General features: G+C 39.1%; 1 protein-coding gene across 1 annotated transcript in view; it reads right to left on the bottom strand.

Annotated features, from left to right (window-relative positions):
- Positions 1-27,264, bottom strand: part of LOC310860867 (uncharacterized protein) — a gene marked incomplete at its 5' end in the record, with an annotated part of 33,948 nt that extends 6,684 nt beyond the window's left edge. Inside the window, 43 exons of the mRNA XM_083768056.1 lie at positions 67-192; positions 531-696; positions 952-1,109; positions 1,207-1,357; positions 1,440-1,588; positions 1,680-1,841; positions 2,066-2,320; positions 2,849-3,000; positions 9,172-9,213; positions 9,943-10,041; positions 10,569-10,730; positions 10,906-11,071; positions 11,735-11,829; positions 12,052-12,146; positions 12,268-12,448; positions 12,583-12,709; positions 12,802-12,937; positions 13,062-13,207; positions 13,303-13,447; positions 13,579-13,667; positions 13,761-13,805; positions 13,914-14,260; positions 14,407-14,611; positions 14,696-14,840; positions 14,927-15,112; positions 16,618-16,714; positions 16,863-17,049; positions 17,151-17,270; positions 17,390-17,491; positions 17,585-17,709; positions 18,022-18,119; positions 18,211-18,428; positions 18,524-18,742; positions 18,827-18,952; positions 19,660-19,825; positions 20,139-20,296; positions 22,651-22,801; positions 22,894-23,033; positions 23,121-23,282; positions 23,368-23,619; positions 23,704-23,874; positions 24,812-24,832; positions 27,115-27,264. Coding sequence (XP_083624182.1) covers positions 67-192; positions 531-696; positions 952-1,109; positions 1,207-1,357; positions 1,440-1,588; positions 1,680-1,841; positions 2,066-2,320; positions 2,849-3,000; positions 9,172-9,213; positions 9,943-10,041; positions 10,569-10,730; positions 10,906-11,071; positions 11,735-11,829; positions 12,052-12,146; positions 12,268-12,448; positions 12,583-12,709; positions 12,802-12,937; positions 13,062-13,207; positions 13,303-13,447; positions 13,579-13,667; positions 13,761-13,805; positions 13,914-14,260; positions 14,407-14,611; positions 14,696-14,840; positions 14,927-15,112; positions 16,618-16,714; positions 16,863-17,049; positions 17,151-17,270; positions 17,390-17,491; positions 17,585-17,709; positions 18,022-18,119; positions 18,211-18,428; positions 18,524-18,742; positions 18,827-18,952; positions 19,660-19,825; positions 20,139-20,296; positions 22,651-22,801; positions 22,894-23,033; positions 23,121-23,282; positions 23,368-23,619; positions 23,704-23,874; positions 24,812-24,832; positions 27,115-27,264 — 6,393 coding nt within the window. The remainder of the gene's footprint in view (positions 1-66; positions 193-530; positions 697-951; positions 1,110-1,206; positions 1,358-1,439; positions 1,589-1,679; positions 1,842-2,065; positions 2,321-2,848; positions 3,001-9,171; positions 9,214-9,942; positions 10,042-10,568; positions 10,731-10,905; positions 11,072-11,734; positions 11,830-12,051; positions 12,147-12,267; positions 12,449-12,582; positions 12,710-12,801; positions 12,938-13,061; positions 13,208-13,302; positions 13,448-13,578; positions 13,668-13,760; positions 13,806-13,913; positions 14,261-14,406; positions 14,612-14,695; positions 14,841-14,926; positions 15,113-16,617; positions 16,715-16,862; positions 17,050-17,150; positions 17,271-17,389; positions 17,492-17,584; positions 17,710-18,021; positions 18,120-18,210; positions 18,429-18,523; positions 18,743-18,826; positions 18,953-19,659; positions 19,826-20,138; positions 20,297-22,650; positions 22,802-22,893; positions 23,034-23,120; positions 23,283-23,367; positions 23,620-23,703; positions 23,875-24,811; positions 24,833-27,114) is intronic.
- Between the last annotated feature and the right edge of the window lie 26 nt (positions 27,265-27,290).

Here is a 27,290-nt window from a genome sequence, read left to right as displayed (position 1 = left end):
AATCCTCCAATCCATTGGCCACTAGTTATGTAAAATGTGATTATTATGACAAATACTATTTCTTACTTTTACAAGTTCTGCAGAGCAAGTGGGCACCTCAGCACAGTACTTGGCCACCATTGTTCCATAACCGAGCATAGCAGCCTCGCGCATGATTGGCTGTCCCTGAACCTTTGCGCTGAAAGCCAGTCTCTGTGGGTATAGGAAAATATATATATATATTACAACATAGAGATTATAAACACCTCATTTTGTACTTCTTTCCAATAATAATAATAAATATTAATATTAATATTTATTATAATATCAGTTGTCATTACACCTTTCTTAACAATGTTCCGAATTTCTTTATACATTTAAGAGAAAAGATAAGAGAAAATCAAAAGTAAAAACATGCCATAAAGCATATAGCCTAAAAAAGATAAATAACTCAATCATTACCTATAGAGTCCTAGACGTCCATAAATAAACACCACGCTACATTGAGAGCATAAAACGTTGTTCTTTTTATGAGGTTACTGAGAGCCTACCTCAAATATTGGGATGGAGTGCAGGTCAGCTGTCACCATGTGAACCGATGCCAACAGGGCAGGGAAAGCTTCAACAAGAGTGATTTCATCATTCAGAAACTTTTCCTCAATGAATCTCAGTGCCATTGGTGAACCAATAGCAGGGACTGCATCCAGGATCCAACGCCTAGAACAGAGGAAATATATATTTTTTACAGCTTTTTTAAAAGAAAAGAGAGTAAAAAAAGAAAAACAACAACAACACCATATTCTAGCGAAGAGCAATACAATATCATAGAATTGTTGCATGGAGACATATATTTTCTATTTATTTATTTTATGTAATATCAAATTTTGTTTGGTTTTAACTGGATATGTGGTATATGTAAAAGGCATTTTGCTCAGCAGATATACTTCATACAATTTATAAGCGCTTTCTTACCTGTAAACTGCTTTGCCCTTGTGCTGAGCCCAGATGGCCTCAATATTAAACCATTCGAGCTCACGCAGTATCTGAACAAGCTCCACAAATTTCAGAGGAGCGTCATGATGGACCTGTTGGACATTGTATCTAACCAGGTGAGTTAGGACCTCCACAGCCTAGAGAAGACAAGAAGACAGAGTCATATGGTGTCATAAAGCCATAAAGCAAGCAATAGGTAGCAAAACAATACATTTAAAGATGACAGCACTCTACCTGTCTCTTTGCGTCTGTGATCTTGACGAGCAGAATGGGTGTCTGGAGAAGCTCAGAAGCAAACTCATAAAACAAGGATCCACGATGAATATACTCCTCCACAGTTGGCAAGACTGCCACGTTCTCAACCCCAATGTAGGTCAGCCTTTGTCTGTGCAATAAAAAATAGTTTCAGCATATTTGATATTTTGAGTCTATTGTCATTTTGTTAATCTTAAAGTCCTGCAACATACTTGGCCATCATCTGAGCAGCTCCGTTCATCTCATTGAATGGAGAAAACGAATGTACTTCATTGACCTTTGCCTCCATGATCAGGACACCATTAGCTTGTGGCTTCATGGTATACTCATAGGATACTGCTCCCCTCAAGTTCTTTGTGATCTGTGCAGACATAACACATGGTTAAGGTTATGCTGTTGAACTGACAGTAATATATCTTGTGGTATCCGGCAGAAAAATAAATTGGTCTTACCTTTTGACACTCAACACATTTATCCATGTAAGCCAAACCAATGTCCTTAACGATGGTTCGCTGGCAGTTGCTCAGATCCCTGGTTTTGGTCAGATGGATGCGTTCAGCCTTTATGTCCTCATTGATTATGTAGTGGGTCTTGCACACACCATGAATTCCATCCTAGATAAAGTAAATATGAGTATACATTTAAATATGTAATAGAATATAATTCAAGTCAAGTTTATCTGCATAGCCCGTAATCACAGATATGGGTATCAAAGGACTTTACAGTCCCCCATTTCCAGGGCTGGAACAAGCGACACTGCAAAGTACACCTAAGAGCTAAACTATTATCATAATGTATTATGATGTACAAAATACAGAAATGTACAGTTCATTCCTACCTCCTCCATCAACTCATAGACATTCTGGGTGCTCTTGACGTTAACGTGAAGGACGTTCAGGATTCCTCTGAAGATATTCAACACAGTAGTGGAGACAAAAGCTGGGGCAAAAACCTTACCCACAAGACCATTCGCATACTCAAACTTGATGGGAGTCATGAGTTGAGCAGCAAGGGCGGCAGTGAGTTTTGCCGCTGGAATAAAAGGTGCCTTGTCCCCGACACCAGCATACTCGAAGAGCGCTGGGTTAGTAAGCTGCATATGGGAGAGAGTCACATCAGTTTTAAATACACCTGCGGGAACCTATGTTCAAAGCATTTACTTTTCAGGAAATGGGGAAAAGTTTACCTGTGCTCCAAATGAGATCCAATCATTTTCATTGGTTAGTTTTTTTTGAAAACCCACAGACACATCCAACCACTTTCAACTTGGCGTTACTATTTTGGGCATGTCATTCTAAATCTATAGTTGAAATGTTTCAGAACAGATCTATAAGCTCACAACGCATATGCTCACGCATATCGTAAGCTTGTGGATAGGTAGGCTAAATTTGCTATTTGCCAAGTATAAAATATAGCATTAATTTATGGAAAAACAAAACAAAAAAAGTACAAAAGATTCAAACATGAAAGGTTTCTGCCAGACAGGGTGATAAGTGCAATATGGAGATTATGTCAGTGTCAGTGTGTGTGTGTGTGTGTGTGTGTGTGTGTGTGTGTGTGTGTGTGTGTGTGTGTGTGTGACCTTGTGACGTGAGCTTTGTCAGACATGCTTGCTCAGTACCTTCATGAGGAGGTTTCGACCGTCAAGTGCAGTGAAATGAACTCTGCTGGTGATTTTTACTCCAGCTTTTGCCAGACCCTCCTCGGGCACACCTCCCATGATAATTGCCTCATACTCGAACCCCTCGGTCTGGCCAGCAGGAAACTCTGGGGCTGGGAGAAAAAATTTACTGAATGAGATCACATTGACATCTCTTTTTTTTAAATCAATGTTAATATTAGTTCAAATAATTGCTTCATGATTCGGTTAGGGTTAGTTCAAATTATTATTTAAGTTGTACATTTTGAACTGAATTAGAACTTTGAATATCTATCATGCAGATATGCTATGTTTGCTTTGTAAAATAAGTAACGTATTAAATTGGGATCTGGGTTTGATAAAGTGTTGACTTACCATAGTTGTGAGAGTGACAAGCTGTAAATGATGATAGTATATATATTAGAATACATAAGTTTCAAAAAGTTAAAAAAATATATTTTTCCATGCCATTTTCTAAAATAATTGCATGGATATAGTGGTTAAGGTATTTCTTAATCTAGCACTTTTTTTTTTCAATAAAGTTGGTTCCTTCCAAGTTCCAATTCTCTGTAAAGTGACTTTGAGTACTTTAAAAAGCGCTATATAAATCTGAGCTATTATTATTATTATTAAGAAAGAAATAAAAAAAAGATACTTACCCACAAGGGCTACAGTCAGGGCGAGGACAACCACTCTCATGATTGGGAGAGGATGAGGAGGATGTGAGGATGAGAGTCCCATACCCCCTCTTATATACTGTCTTGTAATGACTGATTGTTTGTGAAGTCCAAAGTTAGCGTACAGGTGGATCCACCGGTCAGGTTAACCTGTCCTATTATTGTGTGCCGTGAAGTGATTTGACCTGTCATTGAACTTTTAGTGGACACGTTCTCTGGGCAAAGACCGGTCCTCACTGTGAGTTATACTGGAATGCAATGTTTACTGTTATTATCAAAATAGATCATTCAACTGTATTTCAGACACATAATCTAGTCATTAAATGCTTGTAATTGTAACCTCTGTTTAAATTGTACTGCTCTTATGTTCCTTTTGATGTTGTATTTGTATGAGGTATTGCTTTTATGTTTCTTTTTACTATGCTGTATTTTATGAGGTTTTTATGATGTCATTTCTAAATGAAAAGCACTTTGGGTCAATTTCTGCTGTTTTTAAATATAAAACATATATAAATATATATATAAATACAGGTGACTTGACTTGACTTGTCATAAAGCCTGCAAAAAACAGGATACAAAACAAGAACACATAATACAATATAGGACACATATTTACTTTACTTAAACTTTCCTTAAAGCTGGATTGGCTTTCATTGCTAATCTGGTCAAACTATCCCTCCTAAAAACTTGACCTGGTTAATTTGACCTGGTTTTGAAACGTAACAGTGGTCAGCTTGACTCAGACACTCTGTCCTATATTGCCAAATAGTACCACATACATGAATATCTGAGAATATTTGTTAAAAACTTGTAAACCTTGTTGGACAATGAATGGAATTTTTTTTAAAGATTATGTTTTACTGTAGATCTGCTATTTTTTTAATGTTTTGAAATCACACTTTTTATTCCTTACTAGTCTAATCTGGTCAAAATGGCCTTCCATGGAGTAGTGAGGGACATACATAATACTGTATATATTTCTATGGAAATCAGTAGCTATATGCAACAGAAATTTGCCAAAATCATTGAAACGTAACAGTGGTCAGCTTGACTCAGACCCAGTGTCATTGAATATTGTTATTCAATCTGCAAGCTCACAATGTACAGCAGTTGTGCAATGTTTTACTAATTTGGAAAAAATGTAAATCTTTTGATTTATTTTATTTTTGTAATGATTCATCTATAATGGCCAAACCCAGGGTTAGAGTGGTTAATTTAACTTGCATTTCCGTAGCACTTTTCTTGTTTCTTTCTGTTTTATGACATTCTATGGAAATTTTTAAGCCTTTATTTGACAGAGACAAGCAAATGGTCAGATCGGCAAGGAATTGAACATAATGACAATCATCTACAATCGTACAATGTACAGTATTATAACAGAAATATAATTGCAAGCCTGATTAACCTAATTAAGTAATATCATAGAAACAACAAGACTACAGTAACATAATTTTTTAATATGATAATTTGAAATGTTGCACAAAATGTTAGTTCTGAACTGGACATTAGTTAAGTATAGTCATGTGGGTGCACAGTGTGCATTTTCAATCAATCAATTGTGTTTTAGCTTGGGTCAATGGAACCAACATAATATAGCCTATAGTTTAAGTTCTAATTATTTGGTATCACAATTAAAATAACACATTCAAGGTTACAAAGAGATAATGCCATTGCTATTATTTTTTGATTTGATGATTTTCCACAACAGGCAATAAACTACTTACTATTTATGCAAAATGAATCTCATACAGAGGATTTCATGTAAAGAAAACATTTGAATGCTTGGAAAACCATAGACCTATAGCACAAATATGTAGTCCAATTACAATCTACATGAGGCTTCCCTTGCCTGTTTTTGAAGCAGTACAGTATAGTATTATAGAATAGCATTATATACCGGTATCAGTATGTCAGTAAATAGAGATGGGCGATACCACACATTTTTTGGAGAAGGAAGAAGTACCATAGTTCCAATCCGATGTTTTCAGTGTTTATTTTTTCACTTGTCAGCATCACAAATTAAATTCAGGAGAAAACATACGTTTACATCGCCAATGCAAACATGAAACAAAACAAGCAAACAGAAATAAAGACAAATAATTGCAATAAAATAAAATAGAATAAAAGAAAAAAGAGCTGTGTCCCATTGCAATACAAAAATATGCCTTGCTGGGCACGGTGGCACAGTTGGTAGTGCTGTCGCCTCACAGCTAGAAGGTCCTGGGTTCGATTCCCGCTCTGAACGCTGTGGGTGCTGGCGGTTTCCTCCTCCGCGTCATCAGTGCCCATACCCGAAGGCGGGGTTGGCGAAAGGGCCTTTCTGTGTGGAGTTTGCATGTTCTCCCCGTGTCCCCTAGGGTAGGTACCCTCACAAAAAACATGCAGTAATCCTGGTCACTAAACTGCCTCCCCCTGGCCAGCCAGGGCACCTGATGGAGGGGAAAGGAACTGGTTGGAATAACGTGTTCCTTCCACGCGCTACGTCCAACCAGGGAAACTCCCCCCTGTCAGGTGTAAAGGAGCAATTTGGACACTCAGGCATGAAGGAAGCATGAGTTCAAATCCGTTGCTCTCCCCATGTCCCCCATATATGGGGACTAGGTTGGTGGAGGGTGTGTAGAGCCCAGGATCACATTAGATGATTGACACAGGGGTGAAAAATGGGTTACAAAATCGTGGGATAAAAATATATATTTAAAAAATATATATATATGCCTTGCCAAATAACTGGATTGTGCAAAGCATAACTGTAAGGCCAAATGAATGTCGAAAACATTTATGTAACCTTGGGGTGGCGCTGTTACATAAGCGTCAAGTTCACGTGCATGGTGAGGGAAGGATTGACCCGGAAGGGCAAACGGCTTTGACCGCAGGTACGTCAACAATTTGAAATGGTGTGGAGCGAAATGTCTGTCTGAAGTATCCAGTGTCTGTAATCTGTAATCTATCTACTTATGGTTTATTTCTAATATCACGCAGATCTGATGCTGTACACAACTCGATCTTTGCATGGTGAAATAACTACGTTAAAAGCATGAAGAGCTGCCTGTGTGACGTTATTGGGGCTGACTGACACACAGGATAAACAGCACGGCATTAGAATGGCGCGTCAGTCAGGTCCAGCTACGGGATCAATTCCTTGCGAGATCCGAGGCTCTCACAATAACTTTGTTTGAAGCTTTTTGGAACAAATAGCAATATTTGTTAATAGCTGTCATTGGTATAAAACCTGTGAGGCAAATGGCAGCAAGTGTATTTAATAGTACAGAGGTAGCAGTAGTTTTTCATATTAAAGGTATTGCTCTGTCTGTGCACATTTGATTAATTGACTCTTCACTAAGTCCCACCCAAGCCAGTTGTTGGCTAATATCACGTTAGCAACTAGCCCAAACATTTAGATTCTCGTAGAGGTTTTTTTCTGGCGAATCTCTCTACGAGAGTCTAAAAGAAAACTCCGCCCCTAACGTCGAAAAGGTAACGTTTGTGCCTCAAAATCACTCTTACCTTGTACAAATGCAAAATCTAAGCTGCTTTAAATGTTGCCCCACTTGTTTGTGAGGTGTTCGCACTCAGATTAAACACGGAACATGCTTATTTTTCAATAAAAAAGGTATTTTAATCAACTCTGTCTCGGAATCTGGCGGCCATCTTGCTTTTCTCTCCATTGTAAATGCGCAAGAGAACCCTGGCCGCTAGGGGCGCGGGCAATATTCTGTTGCGCCGTTTACAGCATTTACAATGGAGGATTCAGAAACAGAGTGGATTAAAATACCTTTCTTATTGAAAAATAAGCATGTTCCGTGTTTAATCTGAGTGCGAATACCTCACAAACAAGTGGGGCAACATTTAAAGCAGCTTAGATTTTGCATTTGTACAAGGTAAGAGTGATTTTGAGGCACAAACGTTACCTTTTCGACGTTAGGGGCGGGGTTATCTTTTAGACTCTCGTAGAGAGATTCGCCAGAATCGAAAAAAAAAACCCTCTACGATAATCTAAATGTTTGGGCTAGTTAGCAACGGTTACTATAGGTTAGGATCCTACAAGTCAAGCTTTCAATGCTGGTCAAAATGGTTTTGCAGTGTCAATAATGCTATACAGCATGTGTGGACCTCAGAAAGAGGGTTTGTTTTCTTACCTTGTTATGAGCAAACTAGTCAATTCCATGACTTATTTCGCTTGTGCAGTTTAATAGTACATATTAGGAAAAATAATAGGCTCTCATTTACTTCCATTGTAACGGGGAAACGACTATCAAAGTCACTCTTTTAGCACATAAGCGAACACTAAGCTGATTCTTTCTTTGGATGTTTGTGATCTATGGAAAGTGTGTCTCTGATGTCCACCTCATTTTGTGTATTGTGAATGCACACTGCACAGCTTTCCTCTCCGGAAGGCAGGTCTATGCCTGTGGCAGCCTTTCTAGATTGTGAGATCAGATAATCTGTGTATTCTCTCTCTAGGGCTGAATATAATTCTATTTTGCTTTGCTTTTTGGTTGATTCTTTCCAATGTGTCTGGTAACTTACTTTTTTGTTGTCTAATAATTAATAATGTATTTCAGTTCCATGACAAAACAATTATTTTTAATTAACTCTTGAAGTATGCATGGTATCGATTCTTAAAAGTAAATTACAGAATTGCATTCACAAGTATCAATACTTTCAGTATTCATATGCCATCCTTATCAGTAGGGCTCAGGTCTCCAAATAATAATAATAATATTAATAAAACTTTATTTGTATAGCACCTTTCATGACATGAAATGCAGCTCAAAGTGCTTTACAGAGCAATGGAGAAAGAAAGAAAAGAAAAACAAGGCATAAATATTAAAAAATAATAGCAGTAATGCAATACAGTGAGGACATGAATAACATTTCTTTTAAAGATCAATTAAAAGCAAGAGTGTAGAAGTGGGTCTTGCTTTAAAATGTCTACAGAGGCTGCCTGTCGAAGGTACAGTAGGAGTTTGTTCCACGCCGTCGGCCCGTAGAAGCAAAAAGCTGCTTCCTTTTTTAGTTGCCATTTCTTTTAGGCAAAGCGAGCAGGCCAGCAGTGGCCTTAGGGGGCGGTTTGGGACATATTTAGGCAGGCAGTCATGTAGGTAGGAAGGTGCGAGACCATTGATAGCTTTATAAGTTATACAAGTTATACAAGTAAAATAATTTTAAAATCAATCCTAAAAACAACTTAGACAACATCTTAAAACTCTGGTTGCCGCATTTTGGACAAGTTGTAATCTGTCAGTTGTTTTCTTAGGCAGTCCAGAAAAAAGTGCGTTGTAGTAATCACACAAATGCGTGGATTAGCGTTTTTGCATCGTCCAACGACAAATAGGCTCTGATTCGTGCAATATTTCTAAGGTGAAAAAAGGCAATCTTCATGGTAACATGATTAATGTGTGAATTAAAATTCAATTCAATTCAGTTCTTTACTGTCTACAGTCAGGTTACCAAGTCTGCTTATTATTGATTCTTTCTGCTCACTAGGCTCTTAAACACTGGGGCCCCCCAGGGGTGTGTCCTTCCTCCACTTCTGTACTCATTATATACTAATTTCTGTCAATCTCACTTTAGTACAGTTATGATGTATAAGTTTGCTGATGACACATCTTTAGTAGGTCTTATTACCAACGGGGATGTATCCCACTATACCGCAGATCAGTAGAGGAGCTGGTGAGATGGTGTGAGAGTTACAACTTGATTCTAAACATCTCTAAAACCAAAGAGATGTTCATCGACTTTAGGAAAAAGATCTCGAGTCCCCCCCCCCCCCCCCTCTTCTTCATCAATGGGGAAGAGGTAGAAAGAGTCTCCTCCTTCCGGTTCCTCGGGACCACCATCCATGAATCCTTATCATGGGATCTCAACACCAGTCTCATAATAAGCAAAACCACAAAGTAAATTGCGGTTTGCTTGTTACGCTATTCGCTATACCTTCCAACGTGTTATGAAATAATATGCATCTAGGAGACTCATCAGCAATTTTACAAATAGATTGTCAGTAACTAGCATTGCAGCATTCAAATGGTTTGGTGCTGCTGACCATGATGAGGCTATAACAAAAAGTTATGGTGATTACACTGAAACATAAAATACTGGTAATGAGTAGAATGCATGATGATCAAAAATAAATATGTCATCAGGAAAATAAATCATGTGAGGCTAAAATAAAAATGTGCGGGAAAGGTCTTTACCACATAATAAACCTATATCTGGACAAACCTATAACTTTCAGAACATTTAGAAATAACTTCCAGGCAACATATTTTGGGATTCTGTTTGTTATATATTTATTATCACATAACCCAGACAATTGAGCTGAGATAATAACAAATAACGTAACTGAATGACACAAAAGACCCAAAGGACACACAACATGACGCAGAAGAGTTTAAGCACACTCTGTGTTGCAGCTGCAGGCCAGATGTGCGTCTGTTTTCTCCCTCAGGTCCACACTCATGTCGTAGCCACTGGTTTCAGACTGACTCACCATTGAATCTGCAGTTGTGAAGAGAGTGAAGTAGTTTGTTTATTAAAGGGTCACCCATTAGAGACACACCTCTAGTCTTCTGGGGGTCCTAAATAAGGCAAATACAACTAAAAATACTAATTAAAGTTAAAATAATAAACAAAGATTATACAAAACCAAATTCACATTACAAAATGAAATCTTAGGGCCGATTCATACTTTAAAGCTGAATAAAAGTTGGTTCGGCTCTGTAGAGCCTACAATGTGTCGTCATTTGAGGTTCGGGGGGGCAGGTACCGTCCTAAAGTCGGCTCTTCGGTGCTACTGAAAATTTCTGACGAGCTGAAATCATTTCAGCACTACAGCGCCGGAATGATGAATGAATGAATGAATGAATCGGCCCTAACAGTCAAATTTAACATACACAAATCACAAGTTAGGAACTGAGATTTCCCACTAAATATTCCAGCTAAAGCTTATGAAACTGTGTTTACACATTTGTTCTTTTTTTCTTTAAAAAAAAAAAATATTATATTTTTAAAATGATATCATTTACCAGCAGGCACACAGTGGAAGCCCACAGTGACAGGAGTGGTCTGGACAGCCACACAGCCAGTCAGACAGCGCAGCACCGGCTCAACAGAGTAGCATTTGGACTCCTGCCCATGAACCATGATCTGCTTGCCCAACGTCACAGATTCAAGACGGATGCGGCACTCTGTAATGGAGATCGAGGTATGGATCATTTACTTGCTTTAAAAGGCAATCCCTCATCTGTGTTTTTAGAGAGTCGCTTAATCCATGTGTGTAACATTTCAGATGCTTTTTATGTCACTAATCTTGGTTTTAATATTATGCCATGGTTTTGAATTAAACACAGGACTAGGTTTTACCAGTAGTGTCACTACAGCTCTCAGCAGGGAGCACCCAGGAATGGGCGAAGCTGACTGCATTCTTGGTCACGTGTCCATTGGGAGTGCGGTACTCTTGTCTGACTTCCCCATCAGCCTTACCACAAAGTCCACATGTCTGTCCCTTCATCCAGTCCACCACTTTAACCTGAATGGAATGGCCACACATACCGTATGTTATGTCAGTTCATGATCATAAATGGCTTCATAAGCTATTTCAACTGTCGGCAGCCGTTTTTATGTTAGATGAATCCTATGGTCAAGAATTTGAGTTTTATGCATTTGGGTCATTTTATAGTAAAGCTACAAGGTTTCGGGCACCTTTTTGATTAGCCTACATTTAAAAGTACCTTTAACAAAATATTTGAAGAGTATAGTCATTACACTGCATTTATGCTTTTACTTAATGGGGGTAGAACTAATGTTTTTTGTTGTTAATGTTAAAGCTCTATATTCAAATTGTAATCCCGGCTGTAGTGTTCAGTAACGGTGGGCTCCCCATCCATCTCACCAGCTCTTTGGTAAACACAACAGGTTGGGATACCAATTTAATCCAATCAGGAGAGAGAATCAATGTTCCAATTCCAATTGTTTGATCATTGTCTCCACCGGGCCGAAGGCATGGGGAGAGAGTATGTTTTGCACTCCGTCCGTCCGTCCGTCCGTCCGTGTGTGTGTGTGTGTGTGTGTGTGTGTGTGTGTCGGTCCGTCCTTCCTTCCTTCCGTCTGTTAACCAGCTAATCTCCGGCACATTGCTATTGGAATATAGAGCTATTTAACACTTATTAAAAACAATGATTACATTTTTTACCTTCCATGTGTCCTTAGCAAAGTAGACTTCATGAAGTCCATGACTTCCAGCATAGACAGTGATGCCCTCATCCTTAGGTATGATCTGGATTTGAGCTGATAGTAAAACATATCACAATAAGTTATTCAGGTCATCTGTGGCTTAATCATGCTTATTAAAAAGTATTTGAAGCAGAATGATAATATTTGTCTCTGAGGAACAAATATGAGAAACCTTGGTTTGTCAGAAACATAATGCTTATTTTGGAAAAGTTAATTTGGCATGGTGGTTTTTACTTTAATATAGTGTCTGGAGTATGTAATTAAATTTGTATAAACCTGTGGGATCCTTGTATGGGAGGTTGTTGATGGGAATTTCCATTCCATTAATTAGTGCAATTATGCGATTGATCTTTAGCTGCAGGTCAATGTCACTGAAAAGACACAACAAATTATTATGGCATTATTATTATTATTATTATTATTATTAATAATAATAATATTATTACATGTTATACATGGAGTCTGTCATGGACATGGTTTTCAATGACTCACATGTCAGCAACTTTGACATTGATATAGTTCTGTCCATTCGCATCTTTCTTCAGTAGAACCATGAACTTGAGTTCAGGGGTGCAATCCTGAGCCAGAACCTGCTGGCAAGAGACAGGCATCTCATTGGTGTAGCTCCTGTTGTTGAACGTGGTAATTTTGTTGTCGATGAAGCTACATGTAGCTGTGAATATGTTGTTGAACAATTTATTGTTCAGACAAAACAAATGAATTAGAAGGGAAAAATAATTCTCAAAATAGTGTTATTACATTTGTCTTGGCAAATTGGTAAACAATAAAAAATAAAATAATAACAACCTGCATTGGTCTCGGCGAGCAAATAGTGCAATTTGTTAACCATGTTGTCATCTAAAGGGGAAAGACCACTGAATTCATCAAGTGGCAGAGAGATGGGAAGAGGCATAGACATTTTGTAATAGGTTGCCTGCAAGAAGGAAACAACAATAATTAGGCATATTAAATAAACAAACAGAATACAGCTTCAGTGATCCAGGAACAACATTTGATCCATCATACTTTTGGTGTTTTCAAAATGATGTCCAGAGTCGTTTCACTTGTGGCGACCACAGTTAGTGACATTTGGTCTGCTGTGTTTTGTTTCCTTCCTCCAACCAGTGAATTGAGGATAGCAGCAGGAACATACTCGTAGGCACTATAACATAAAAGCCATGTTTAGAAATGGCTCTTTAAATTTTGAAATGGGCCATAATTAGGAATGCATGCTATATACTGTATAAAGTACCACAGAATGTATGCACAGGTATGCTTAGAATTACATCTTTGCATAGCGCAGAAGGATTGGTTTGACACATCTTTGCCAGTCCACTTTCAGGCGGGCTGCAGGGTTTGGACCAACTAGACCGGTCTCAGCGGTGGTCACAACCTGAATACGCTGACTGGCCGTACCATAGACAACCTTGACCTGTAGGGATAAACATTCAGCTGATTGGATAGGGCAGCTGGATAGGGCACCTTCATGCTGTAAGATGGATGACGTAGAAATAAAAGGCTTCTTACCATAGCTTTATGCTTGCTAATCACAGTTCCCTCAATGATTAACCTCCAGTAGTTGTCATACGAAGAAGAAACTTTTAACAGCACTTTGGCATTAGTTTCGTCCAGGGTGCAAACTAACTGATATCCTTGCGACTTCTTGTCAGCTCTTATCACACGGAAGGTCAAGGAGATGAAATGGGAAACCTCGCTCAGGCATACAGTATTCTGAGGAACAGTGTTAACCGATGTAAATTCACCCACAGATTACACTTTTATTTCTGTCGAAGAGGATAAAGCTTTACCTGCTTGTAGATGGCCTCAAGACTTGAAGCACTGCTTCTGCTCTTGGAGTTTTGCACTGCTGAGGTGGCTTGAGAGATGATAGTCTGTACAAAGGTCATAGGAGATTTGTGAGAAATTGATTGATTTTTATTATTATAATGTTTGACTTATCCTTTCCCAAGATAAGTAAAATATACCTGCATCTTGTGGTTCCTCTGGAACGTATGGGGGTAAATGATAGCCTGTTTGGAACCAAAATATTTCTGTCAGTCACGCTCCACTTTTTCATGAATTGTAATATGAAGAGCTCTTATACAGTATTTCTGTATACAGTATAATTAATGAGTTACCTTCGAGATCTGAGCCGACCTGGAGGAGCTGGAAGAGCTGGAGCTAGAAGAACTGCTCGCTGATCTGCTGGAGCTCAGCCTGCTGCTGCTTGCTTTAGCAACCGGGATAGTTGCATCAACGGTCTTGCCGCTGACGCGAGACCAGGAACTGGAGGAGACGGGTGAGGACGTGGAGCTGGAAGAAGAGGCAGTGCCATTCTTCAGACCAGGATACAGGATTTTCTTGAGTTTTTGCAAGACTGGTTTTTCCTCAGTGACTTCCTCTTCACATAGGTTAATGAACTTTTCTGCAGCCTTTGGTCCGACTTGAACCTCCATCGACACTCCCTCAACGACTACTCCTTTAGCTGAAAACAAACCATGACATTGCAATGTTAACAAGGGGTGTGTGTGTGTGTGTGTGTGTGTGTGTGCGCGTGTGTGCGTGTGCGAGAGAGATATTTATATAGTGTATATTTAATTGTATGTTGTATTTACTATTTAGAACACTTGCCAGGTTTCACATAAACAGCAACAGAATGCATTCCAATCAGTTTGTAGAAAGCAGTGTCCCTGATGAATGCAGCATTCTTTGAGACAATCTTAACACAACCCTTCATGGCAAGGGTAGCACAGTACTTCTTATTAAACTGGGCTGCCTTTACGAGGGGCTTCATGTTAACTGGCATATCAGGATAAAGCACCTCAGAAGACTTTGACTACAACAGAAGAAAGGAGTATAAGTATTTGGACTAAGCTAACTATCAGTGTATGCGTGCGTGCGCGCGTGTGTTGCAACTCACTGAGCTGCCAACAAGAGAGGAGTAGTACATCATGGATGTCAGTTTCTCTTTGGATATGGGTTCCAAGATTTTGACAGGGATGATGGGTGTGATTTTTGGAGCTGCAAGATCCTCTATATTTTGGACCACAGCATGAGTTTGAACTCTGTTGAAAGAATAAAGAGAGTTTCGAAGTTTGCACATTTTAGAAATTAATGGAAAGAAATACATGAAAAAAAATGTATGACTTACTGCACAGATGCAATGTACTCAGGCGCAGTAATGGGAAATGCCTCAATCTTGAAGTTGCCTTCAGTGATGTCAAGCCTTACTGCTATTTTTGCTGGCAAGAGAGAGTTGACCTTACCTCTTGTCAACACAGCAGCCTGGAGCATTGCAGTGTTTACTCCCATCATAGCAAAGGTTTCCATAGCAATGCTAGGATAATGAGACAAATCGTTTCAAATATAATTAGAAGACCTGAGGCCGATTCTACAAATGCCCTCACTTTCAAGATTTTTCAAGACACAAATACAAGACACAGATATTTTTTGAATAGCCAACGTATAAAATCTAAAAGGACACATTCTGACTGGCTGCTCCATGGCCTGGTATTTGTACCCTAGCTGTAATTGTACCCTTTAAACTAAAATTGTTGTATATACGGAACATATAACCTCAAATTGCACCTCCTTAAACTAAATTGTGTTGTATACTGTATGGAACATACTTTGATTGATTGAAATATTTGATTCAGATTTTACGGGGGCCAGTTTCGAATTGCAGCCGTCCGTAGGTGCCCTTTGAGAGCGGTTTTGAAGGAGTCAAGGGATTCGCATGTCTTAATGACTGTTGGTAGGGCGTTCCACATTTTGGTGGCATAGGAGCGAAAATAATTTAGTCCCTTGTTTGTGCCGAATCTGGGCTGTACATGGTTCGTTGCACTCCCTCTGGTGTTGTGGGTGTGGACTTCGTTAACATTAAGGAAGTATCTAGACAGGTACATGGGTATCTTGGTGGTGTATCGAATCTTGTGGACCAGACCCATTGCAATATGCTGTACTCTGTCGTCGACCCTAAGCCAAGTAGGAGCCTGACTAGTTTGTTTTGGGAAGTCTGGAGCCTAGTTTTAAGCGTCTTTGAGGTGCTGTGGTACCAGGAGGTGCATGCATAGTCAAAGAAACCTTGTACGAGGGTGTTTTTGTTGACCAGTGAGGAGATCCTGTAAAGGAATCTTGTTCTTTGGTTGACTTTTTTGATTACATTGGTGGCCATTTCATCACCGGAAAGATTAGCCTCCAGGATGGAACCTAGGTAGGTAATTTCATCTTTACCTGTGATAACATTGTCACCCACTCTAACCAAGAAGCCATTTGCCTTGCTGAGATTACTATTAGATCCAAAGAGAATGGATTCAGTTTTCCCCAGGTGTAAAGATAGTTTGTTATCAGCGAGCCAGGTGCAGATTTTACCGAGTTCAGAGCTGAGGGCCTTGTTACAACATAACTTACTGTGAAGCTGTTCACATAACGTTTACCTAACTTTGCTACTACAGGGAAAAGATGCATATATATGTTACTATTTTATTTATTTGTTTACTCTTTGAATGCTCTTTCTTGCACTCTTATTCTATCTCTTTGTTTTCTGTGCTTGCTGTGTTTTGTTGTTTGAATGTTATGCTATCTATATGCTGCTGCATTGACTATAAGGAAGTTACAACCTTGAACCTTGAACCAGCTGCTTTCCCAGGTTGAATGGGTTAAATATATATATATATATATATATTGAAATTGTATTTCATTTAGAGGATAGTTTTAGAGGGGGTCCTCGGGCACAACACAATGAATACAGTACACGGACATATACATATTACTGTTATCGAATTATACGTATATATCACTGTAGTAAGAGTGGTTGATTGATTAATTGATAGATTTTCTTACCTTGGTTTGATCTCAGTCTCAAGATGACAGATGGCTGTCTCCAGTATGTGGGCAAGATTAAAGGTTTCTGGTAGTGGTGGAGTGGTCTTGGCCTTCACTATACCAAAACAAATACAGTATAGAAGCACTACTTAACCTACTCTACACACCATGGATTGTGCACTAGTACAACATACTAGAACTAATCCAAAGTGCATGTTACTTGCATTGGCAAGTTGTGGGTGTTATAGTCAATAATTACTTACTTTGGACCGAAGCAACAGCCACAACAGCAGTTACAACACTGAGTTCCATGGGAAAGCCAGCTGCAGTGGGGATAATGCGACGACTTTCAGTAGACAGTATAGGTTTAGTATAATGGAAGGTTGTGCCAGACAGCAGAGTCTTTATAGCGTTCTTTCCATATGCTTCAACGGTGGGTCCAGTGGCAAGCTGCAGGGTAGAAGTTTGCTTCATTATCACATTTCATAAGGTGGTCAAATACAATTTATTTAGCAATTTCAAGGATGGAAGGTTATGTTCTGGAATCATACCGCAATGGCCTGGTCAATCACAGCCTTGTTGATGTTCGCAAAAGCAATTTCTTGTCCAAAGAATTTGATATACACAGATGCCAGGGGTTTGCTATTGGGCATACCTCTCCAATGCGAAAGCTGTTAAAAAAGGTCATACCATCTGTACATCTGTACAGTGCTTTCATTATGTGCATTTCATCCTGCACTGAGATGAACAATTTGTATTTGTACTCTTCTTCATGTTTCTTGTTGCTTACAGCTCTGAGGACACGCCTCATCTTGGTGACCCTGTCAGTGTTCTCCAAAATAGCAGGGTTTTTCAGAAGAGCCTCCTGGAGACCCTCAGTTCTTACTCCAACCTGAACAAAAATGAAATGATGTATGAATTGCATTTGCATTACTTTTTCATGAAATCAAATGTCACTAGAGGAAAACTGACATCTCGTCCACACCTCCAGAATATCAGCAGCTGCACCGGCCATGAAGCCACTGGCCTTAACCACAATCGACCTGGGCAAGATTGTGGCAGCGTCATTGATGTAGAAAGCACTTGCGGCAGCACCAAGCATCAGGGGATCTTTCATATAGTGTAATGAGACGGTTTGAGGATACAGAAAAGATTAAGCAAAAGAAAACTCAAAGGGATATTTCACTTTAAAAAAAAACGTTTTGCTTATTTTATCATCTACTCAGGCTTTTGTGAACACCCCAGACAGTGTTTAAGTTGCTCAATTCAGCATTTAGATATTTTATATCCATTTTAGCTAACCCACCCCCTTCCTATACAAACCTATTTTAACGGCAAACTCTATTTTATTTTTTCTGGTGACCTTTTTCAAAAGTGAAATATCACTTTAAATTCAACTTAAATTCAGATGTTAGCTCTTACTGCTATACACATCCACAAGGACTGCTTTGCTGTAATGGTAGCACAGTCTGTCCAGTCTGGGGCTAAGGATCTTGACTGCAATGTCACAAGCTGCAGCACTGCAATGAAAGAATGACATTGTTCAACGCAGATTGATTATTATTGTTATTAGGCGTGCAATGCTGACAGGGCCTGTAATGGAGCACTTACACTGACGCGTGGCTAGCTACGGTACTCTTAGTCAAGGACTTCATGTGAGAATAAGTGAAGCTCGCCACCTGCAGGTTCTCCTCCGTGGTCAGAACGTTAGCTAGTGTAGTCACCAGACCCATTGGTGGCCTGGTCTCAAACAGCACGATGGAAGAAAGCATGCGCAGCTCTGGGTGGAGAGCCCGGTCCATGAACAGTTGAATAACCACTTCCTGGACCTAATTTACAAGAGGAGATGGGAAATAGTATAGTAGTTTGCAGAGGTCCGCCTTGTGGATTATATACGGTACCCTGTTACTGAAAAGTCACATACCGCCCTGGATTCCTTCTGTGCAATATTCCTCAGGGCCAAGATGGCGTCAGCATGGACTCTCATGGGCAGACCTGCAGCAGCATTGCCAAACATGGGGAGGACCTTTGTGATTGGCTTAATGCTAATGGGGTGACCAGCGTTACCCAGGACCTTCAGCAGCAGGATGAGCTCCTCGGTTGCCCCAGTGGCAAGGGCCGCACTCAGTTGATCATGGAGGGGCTACAGAGAGATAATGAACTATAAAGATTCTATAATCCAGACATGGATCAAATATGTTTTGTATTATGTATAGATATTTTTTACCTTAACAAGCTCAGCAGGACAGACGACCTTCTCTGCACAATATTTTGCAATCATGGTACCGTAGCCAAGCAAGACGATTTCACGGAGAATGGGGTTGGCCACAATTTTGTCGTTGACTGCCAGAGCCTATAGAGTCGACCAATACAAATGGATTATTCTCTTCCAATAACTTAAAGGACAACTTTAGTTTTTTTCAACCAAGGGTTCATGTTTTAGGTTATTAGAGAAACTAAAAGGTGAGTGTTCATTTTCTTTCATTTGCTGCTTTCTTCCGTTTTAGGGATTTTAGCAGTTTTTGACAGGGGGGCGGGGGCATTTGAGCATGGGGCTAAATTTGTATTTTTTAACACAATTTTATGGTGATTTATTTTTTTATTATTTACTATAGTCCTAATAAACGCCAGGAAATTACATCTGGCCACAAAAGATCACAGGATCTATTGAATGTGACAAACTGACATATTGAGCCTATATACACACAGTATAAGCCTTCCCCCAGTAGGCTACCTTCACATTCAGTAGATCCTGTGATCTTCTGTGGCCAGATGTAATTTCCTGACGTTTATTAGGACTATAGTAAACCATAAAAAGATAAATCACCATAAAATTGTGTTAAAAAATACATATTTAGACCCATGCTCGAATGCCCCCGCCCCCCTGTCAAAAACGGCTAAATTCCCTAAAACTAAAGAAAGCAGCAAATGAAAAAAGATTAACACTCATCTTTTACTTTATCTAATAACAAACTAAAACATGAACCTTGGTTGAAAAAAACTAAAGTTGTCCTTTAACTCATGGATAACAAGTACTGTGTCGTTTGAAGTTTCACCTACCGCAAAAAGCTTGATGGCTTCCAGATCAGATGTGACCATGTGCACAGACGCCACCAAAGCCTGAGCTACTTCAGCAACTGTAATGTGATCAGCCAAGAACTTCTCTGTGATGAATCTCAGAACAGCTGATGTTCCAATGGCAGGGATGGCATCCAGGATCCAGCGTCTGAGAACATAAAAAAGGTGAACAATCGAGGTCTATAGACAATTTTGACTCGTCCTTTATACCTCATCTATGGTATAGCACGAGTAGTCAAAACTGAATGAATAAAAGCTTGTCTACACTCTGCATTAAAAACCATAAGGTTTTTAATGGTGGTTCTTCAGACCTGTGAATTTGAACGTCTGGGGTTTTAAAACGTCACGTTGGTGCATTCAATGGGTTAAATGAGTCTGTCTTTCATGCATTCAATGTGGTCTATGTGCAACACCATTATAAAATGTTCCAGTGCATTTCCTTTCTCCATGGGCAAACTAACCTGAAGGCAGGATTGGACTCAAACTGATTCCATAGTCTGTCAAGGTCTTCATAGCGGGCTGTACGAAGGAGCTGAATGAGTTCCATAAATTTGAGAGGGGCATCCTCATGGACCATTTCCACATTGGAGGTAGCCAGATGATTCAGAACCTCCACAAGCTACAAACAGAGTAAATCATTGTCAATTTTTTTGATGAATTGAACAAGGTGGACCCTCTTGTAAAGTAAACAAGTGTAATGCTTTATTGGGTTGTCCACTCACAGTTAACAGTTTTTGTATTGAGTTGAAATGTACTGTAATTCTGCAAACAAATAATTAATAAAAACTTCAATCAATCAACATTTGTCATTTGAAGATTGACCATAATAGTTGTGATGCTCAAATTAATATAGGACTAAAAAAGGCCTGCTTTGGGTGTTTGGTCACTGCCTAAGCAAAAGCCCCCTGAACCCTTAAACAGATGCATGTCCATGCGCAGCTAAACATTGTGGCCAGGTCAATGTTAAATGGACAGTTTTGTTTAAAAAAATGTATAAACAATGAAGTATAATAAGGAAATGGTGGGGTATAATGTAAAGTATTAATTTTAACATGCAAATGGTACATCATTATCAGAGCTACAATTATCCTTCAAGTTATTGTTTGGCCCCAAAATGAGTGGATATACAGGTTTTGTAGAACGTTTTAGCATTTGTAGAAAATTTGGGGCTTAAATGTACTGTACTATTAAAGTGCCACTTCACCCCTTTGCAAAACAACATTATGACATTTAGAAGATTTAGAACACTTTCCTGAGGTTTTGTGTGTGTAATATGTGGTTTTAGATATTTGAGTATTTCAAAGTGCCTGTGATGTCATAGGCACTGGTCTCACTTCCTTCCTGGACTTACATGTTGTCTCAGTAAGACAGACCTACCCCTCTCCACAAGGAGGAGCAGTGCACAAAAGTATAATGGTCATTGTAGTAATCCATTAATCCAGTCAAACCCTAGTCAAACACACAGACTTCATTATTTTTCTGGCCATGGAATGCAAATTTCTAATTGTGCTACTGTTATCTATTACTATTAACTATTAACTACTATTAACATTCAGTGACTGGAGTTTCTTCCAAGAAAGAAAGAAAGTATTGTATATATTTGGCCGGCCAAAAGTACATAAATAAATAAATCATAAAATAGATAATAAATAAAGTGTTGTCAGGGGTCTTTCAGCAGGGCTGGACTGTGACAAAATAATTGATGCTGGCATTTAATTGCCTATCAAAGCGAGAGAGAGAGAGAGAGAGCTCCACAAAGACGTTCAGCTAGTTATAAAGTCATTTTCTTTATAATGTGTTCTAATTCTATTTGTTTATGCAGTCACAATGGCAAATAGGTTATAGACCCTGTGTATGGATTGTATAGTAGTCAGCTGTAACGCTGAGCTGATGGAAAGGAGAAAAAATTGTCTTCCATAACCATAACTGTGTGTAAACATGCCGCGGACATGGTATGCTGTTACACCGCATGGATGGCAGGATGCAATGGACATAAACAGAATCTGATGGGTACCAAATGCGGTGTGACACGCATGGCATGCTTTTGTCAAATTCCTCCATACGTTTTAGGTCCCACGGCTGCCTCGGGCTCAGTGGGAATGGTAGCCTCACAAAGTCCAATAACAACTGCCATTACAGGCTCATCAGACCCCAGGGGGTTCCTTGCAGATGAAACATTTGAAAACCACTAGTTGGACAACAAATATGCCATAGTGTCATAGTAAATACATGTCATACATATTTCGAAGAAACATGGTGGCATTCAGTAAGTGGTCTCGTGAAATAAGGACATTATAATATAAAGAAAATATAAAATAAGTAAAAAATAAATATATATAACACATTATATAACTAGAGGTAAGTTTGTTGACTTCTGCAGCTACAATGGCTGAGTGGTGTTTGTTCTGTGCGCCGTACAAAAATGGCAAACATTTATTGATTATAAGCAGTGGAGACGCATGTAAAGTAAATGGTTGTCCCCCCCTCTCTGAAATCTGAAATTATCTTGTATACAGATTTATTTGATTGTATAGTAGTTGATCTCTATACTCTGTAAAATTAAGAAAGAATAACATGAGACGGTGACTGCTTAATTAAGTTAATTTAGGACCTTCTAGCAGTTAATTTCATTTTATTAAACACATTTCTTCCATGTAGCCCATGTTTTGTAATGGCATCATCATGCTATTATGCCTGTGGATATACAGAGTGAACTTAACAATGATAAATTAATATGATAATACTTTTTATATAATCACCAACATGAATTATGTTTGTTATTTACAGCTAGGTAGAGTAGTGGGGCGAGATGGAAAAGGGGCGACCGTACCCGTTACCAGGGGGGAGGAGGGTGAAGAGAGAAAGAAGGGTGGGGGTCTGTTTTGTGTACTGGTATTTGTGTAACCCGTATAGCATATTCCCATAATCCCATTCATTATTTTATTAATCTTTATGAGTAATATGAAACAATACCTGAGCCTGTATGTTGTTGACCTTAATGAGCAGAAGTGGGGATTGAATACGCTCATCACCAAACTCATACTTCAGAGATCCACGGTGAACATACTCAGCTGCAATTGGCACAATCGGTGTCTTCTGAATCTCAAGGAAGATGAACTTTTGTCTTAAGGAGTAATAGGGAATAAAACATGAATCTGAGATTTCACAAAATGTAAAGCATTGCCATTGTTTTGAATGCGGTGTCTCTGAACTTACATGGTCTTCACCTGAGCAGCACCGTTCCTCTCAACAAATGGTGAGAACTGAATCAGTTCACTGACACTTGCCTCCAATATCAGTGCACCAGCGGCAGCCGGCTTCAATATGTAATTGTATGCTGCAGCTCCCCTCAGGTTCTTTGTTCCCTGTGTATAGACACATAGTTATTTTATTATATGGTATACAGTAATGCATCTCAGGACAGAAAATGAATTGGCCTTCACCTGCTGGCACTCAACACACTTCTTGGTGTAGGCTAAACCGCTGTCCTTAAAGATCTTCTCTTGGCAGTGCTGAAGGTCCTTGGACTTGGTCAGAAGGATGCGCTCAGCCTTTACGTCCTCAGTAATGGCATACAGGGTCTTGCATACACCCTGAGCTCCAGACTGAGAGATATTTGGGAAAGGTTACTGGAGAGCTCCCACTTTCTGACATGGATTTTTATGTAGCTGCAAGGGCTTTTGGACAAACCTCCTGCAGCTCGTAGACATTCTGAGTCTTCTTAACGTTGAGCTGAAGGACGTTGAGGATGCCTCTGTAGATGTTCAACACCATTCCCGAGATTCTCTCAGGGGCATACACTTTACCCACAACACCACTGGCATACTCAAACTTGATAGGAATCATGAACTCAGCAGCCAGGGCAGCAGTGAGCTTAGTGGCTGGTATAAATGGATCATTGGGCAGGATACCACTGTACTCATAAAGTTCAGGTTCCACAAGCTATAGGGTATAAAGAACATTGTTTAATGTAAAGGAATGAGTACTTGTTGATATTTTGTTACCTTTGAAAATGACGACCTTTACCATAAGCAGCAAGGTATTGTGGGCAAGAGCACTGATGAGAACTTTGCTGCTGACTTTTATTCCAGCTGTCGCTAGACCCTGATCAGGCAGACCGCCCATGAGCACTGCCTCATACTTGTACACATAGGTCTTAGTTGCAGAAAATTCTGGATCTGTGAATACAATTTCCTTCTATTAGAATAGGAATACAATTTACAATTTACAATTTAGGCATTTAGCAGACGCTCTTAATCCAGAGCGACTTACATTTAAGCATCACATAAAAGCATTTATCATGAAACATGCGTAAGCTAAGAAGGTAACAGTGGAATATCTATATGATGAAACTATACATACACTATACATAATAAACTATACATATTCACTACTATGCTATACATATGTACTATGGCGTGCTATGACTATATACAATACAATTATAGTGCTGTCTACATAACATGCTATAAGTCTGTGTCAAATGCTATCTAAGCCAACAGAAATGCTATCTAAGGGGTTAGGGTAAGTGCTATGGGCCATGATGGAGTCTGAAAAGGTGGGTTTTCAGGCTACGGCGGAAGATTGGGAGTGATGCTGCAGTTCTGACTGCAATGGGAAGTGCATTCCACACAAAAAAAATCTGCTTAATGATGATGTCACTGTTGGACGGTTTCTGAACTGCCCACAGCCCTCCTATGAGACACAGACTGAGTAGAAAGAAATTGTGCCATTTTATCATGATTATTAGTGAGGACCTATTATATGAAGATAGGTTGAAAAGTGGTGAAGTGGTCTGTTTAAGTGCCAGGGACGTTATCCCGTCTTATTGCCGTCTTTGTAATGGGCGTTAAGACGTCCTCCCTTGGGAATTTTTTTTATTCTTATTAAAAAATAAAATTCAACCATATTTAGAGAATTCCTCTAATCTGGTGTACAGGTGATGACATGCACATCACATGCATAATAGAATTACAAATTATTTATTTCTTTATAATGGGAGAATTGGCACTCCATGACCACCAGGTGGCGCTGAAAGAGTGCTATTACTATTTATTATTATTATTATTATTTTATTTTTTCTCCTGGGGTCGAGAAACCAACAAATATTATAATGAAAACAGTGTGCACGTACCAAAGTTAAGGTGTTGACCAGCTAAAAGGAAATGACACAAGATTAGTGTGAACTACCGCCAGAATTCCATTCCATACTTAGTATATTCCTAACTCCTCTTACTCTTTTCAACATACAAAAAAAGCATACCTATACTGCAGAAACATCTACTAATCTTTTCTTTCCATTGAGTTTTCCAATAAATGTGGATAACACTTTACCGGCAAATTGCTATTTTTGAACTTCATAATAATTATTAAGCCATTTTACTCGAAAAACAAACAAAACAAAACAAAAAAAACAACAGCATTACTTTGGACTTCCATAAGAAACCTTTTTCTAGTCAGAAACAGGAAAATACACACTATAACTATAACACTAGAACTGCCTGCCTTGTAGCAGTCTCAAGTAATTTGCACAGTGAGAATTCCCTAGGCATAGTAATGGCATGGTAATGTCATTTATAAAGGTGTAACGCTTTATGAACAGGGCAAATCATACTCACCCACAAGGGCCAGAGTCATTAAGAGCACAAGCCCTCTCATGGCAAACAATCGTACTGATCCTAAGTGATCACGGCGGTCTTGTCTATTGATAACAGTCGAATCGGGTGCTCCAAGCTCCTTTTAACAGAAAAAGGTCCTGGTCCTGGTTCTGCTTTGGCTATGTAAACGTAAGTTTTCTCATGCCAATAATGCCCTTTGAATTGAATTGACAAGGCCCTGGTTAGCATAGTGATCATGACATTGTGATGTAAAGTCACTTCTCACGTATGCCATTGGATGGATTGTTATCTCAGGTTTCAGATTGGGACTGCCCTTTGTTTGTTATTGGTTAGGTTCAGGTTAGGGCCACCTGACTTGTATTCTACTGACATATCCCAGGTCAGCATTAAGCATCGGTTTCCACATTGTTTTTTCGTGTCTCTTTATGCCGCATTTCTTTTGATGATTCAACAATCCAGCTGATTAACTTTATGTAATAGTAAAAGTAGTCTGGATTTAGTTGTTCCTTTGTTTTTGTTTCGTTTTTTGTTTGGTTAGTTTTTTTTAATATATTTATCTCGAATCAGTGTTTGACAGAATGACAAAACCTTTTTTGTTCATATTTGCTTGACCTCTGACAGTCTTCATGAGCCAAATGGTCATCATGAGGCATACATCTGTAACTAAAGTGAAGAAAAGACGTACACCAGTGATTCTATTGCTGGGAGCGAAATTTGTATTGTTTGAGCCTTCATAACCATAGGAAATGTAGTGATAGTATCATGTATTACAGATTTAGAAGCCATTATCTAATGTGGCATGTCTCCTATTCAAAGTTAAAATAACATGGGCACATGGTGACTATACTGTAAGTATTTGCTCACTTTATCTCTCCTTAATGGTCAAGATGACCATTGCTGACATGTCATTGGTACCTATCATGTTTGTTCTTGATGTGATGCCAACATTTAAACATCACTATTGAATTATTTCTGTGAATGTGCAAACACAAAGCTAACATTATTTGAACTTCTTAAACATTATAGCAACTTGAACAAAGCAGCAAAGTTATTCAGCAAAACTTAATTTCCAACTGTTTTGACACGTTTAAATTAATCAACTGTATTGGGACTCTTGGGAGTTAGCTAGGTTACAGTTATGAAATGACAACACTGCATGATATTCATTGATATCACAGAACATTGCAGGCAGACATGATGAATCAAAACAAAAGTTCTGGCACAGGTCACAATCTGTAATATCTTTGACTGAGATGAGATAGATAAAGGCAAAGATGCCTTCACTAAGTATATAATATAGTATTAAGGTAAGTAGATTTAGAAATGTCTGGAAAGGGATTTATGATTGTGTGGCAATTGTATCTTTGACTACCACGTACTAAACAGATGAGGCCTTGCAGCCCCCATGTGATCCTAATTAAACCCTCCAATACCACACCGCAATTAGGGAACCATGCACTGCTTGACCAGGGGTGGACAAACAAACACCCAAAACAATATTTGTGATAATTGATTAACAGGCCCTAATTGATATTTACAACTGTCATCCCAAACAACCAGGCCAAACAGTTTTTAAAATCCTGATTTACTGAAGATTTTTTTTAAATAAAGAAAATTAAATTAAATATCACCAGAGGGTGGGACCATGCAGATACAAAATATCTAACCTAAACTAACAAAAACATAGAAATTAACTAATGAAAGGTCGCTTAGGTCGGCCACCCCTACGCACGCACACACACACACACACACACACACACACACACACACACACACACACACACACACACACACACACACACACACACACACATTTAACCGATGGTGTTTGGAGGCTGGCTAGGAGGAAGATGTCTGAAGCCTCAGTGGAGACACCCCACAGGACCCAATCAGGTCCCATGGCCCAGACTATGCTTTTCTTTTCACACTGTCCGTCCGTTTGTCTGTAAACAGCAATCTCCAGCACCATTGGCCCGATCGACACACTGAATTGTT

Source organism: Protomyctophum parallelum, assembly GCF_964188405.1.
Source record: "Protomyctophum parallelum genome assembly, chromosome: 6".
Taxonomy (NCBI): domain Eukaryota; kingdom Metazoa; phylum Chordata; class Actinopteri; order Myctophiformes; family Myctophidae; genus Protomyctophum; species Protomyctophum parallelum.
Note: the sequence above shows the minus strand (reverse complement) of the source record. Positions and strands in the feature narration are given on the sequence as shown.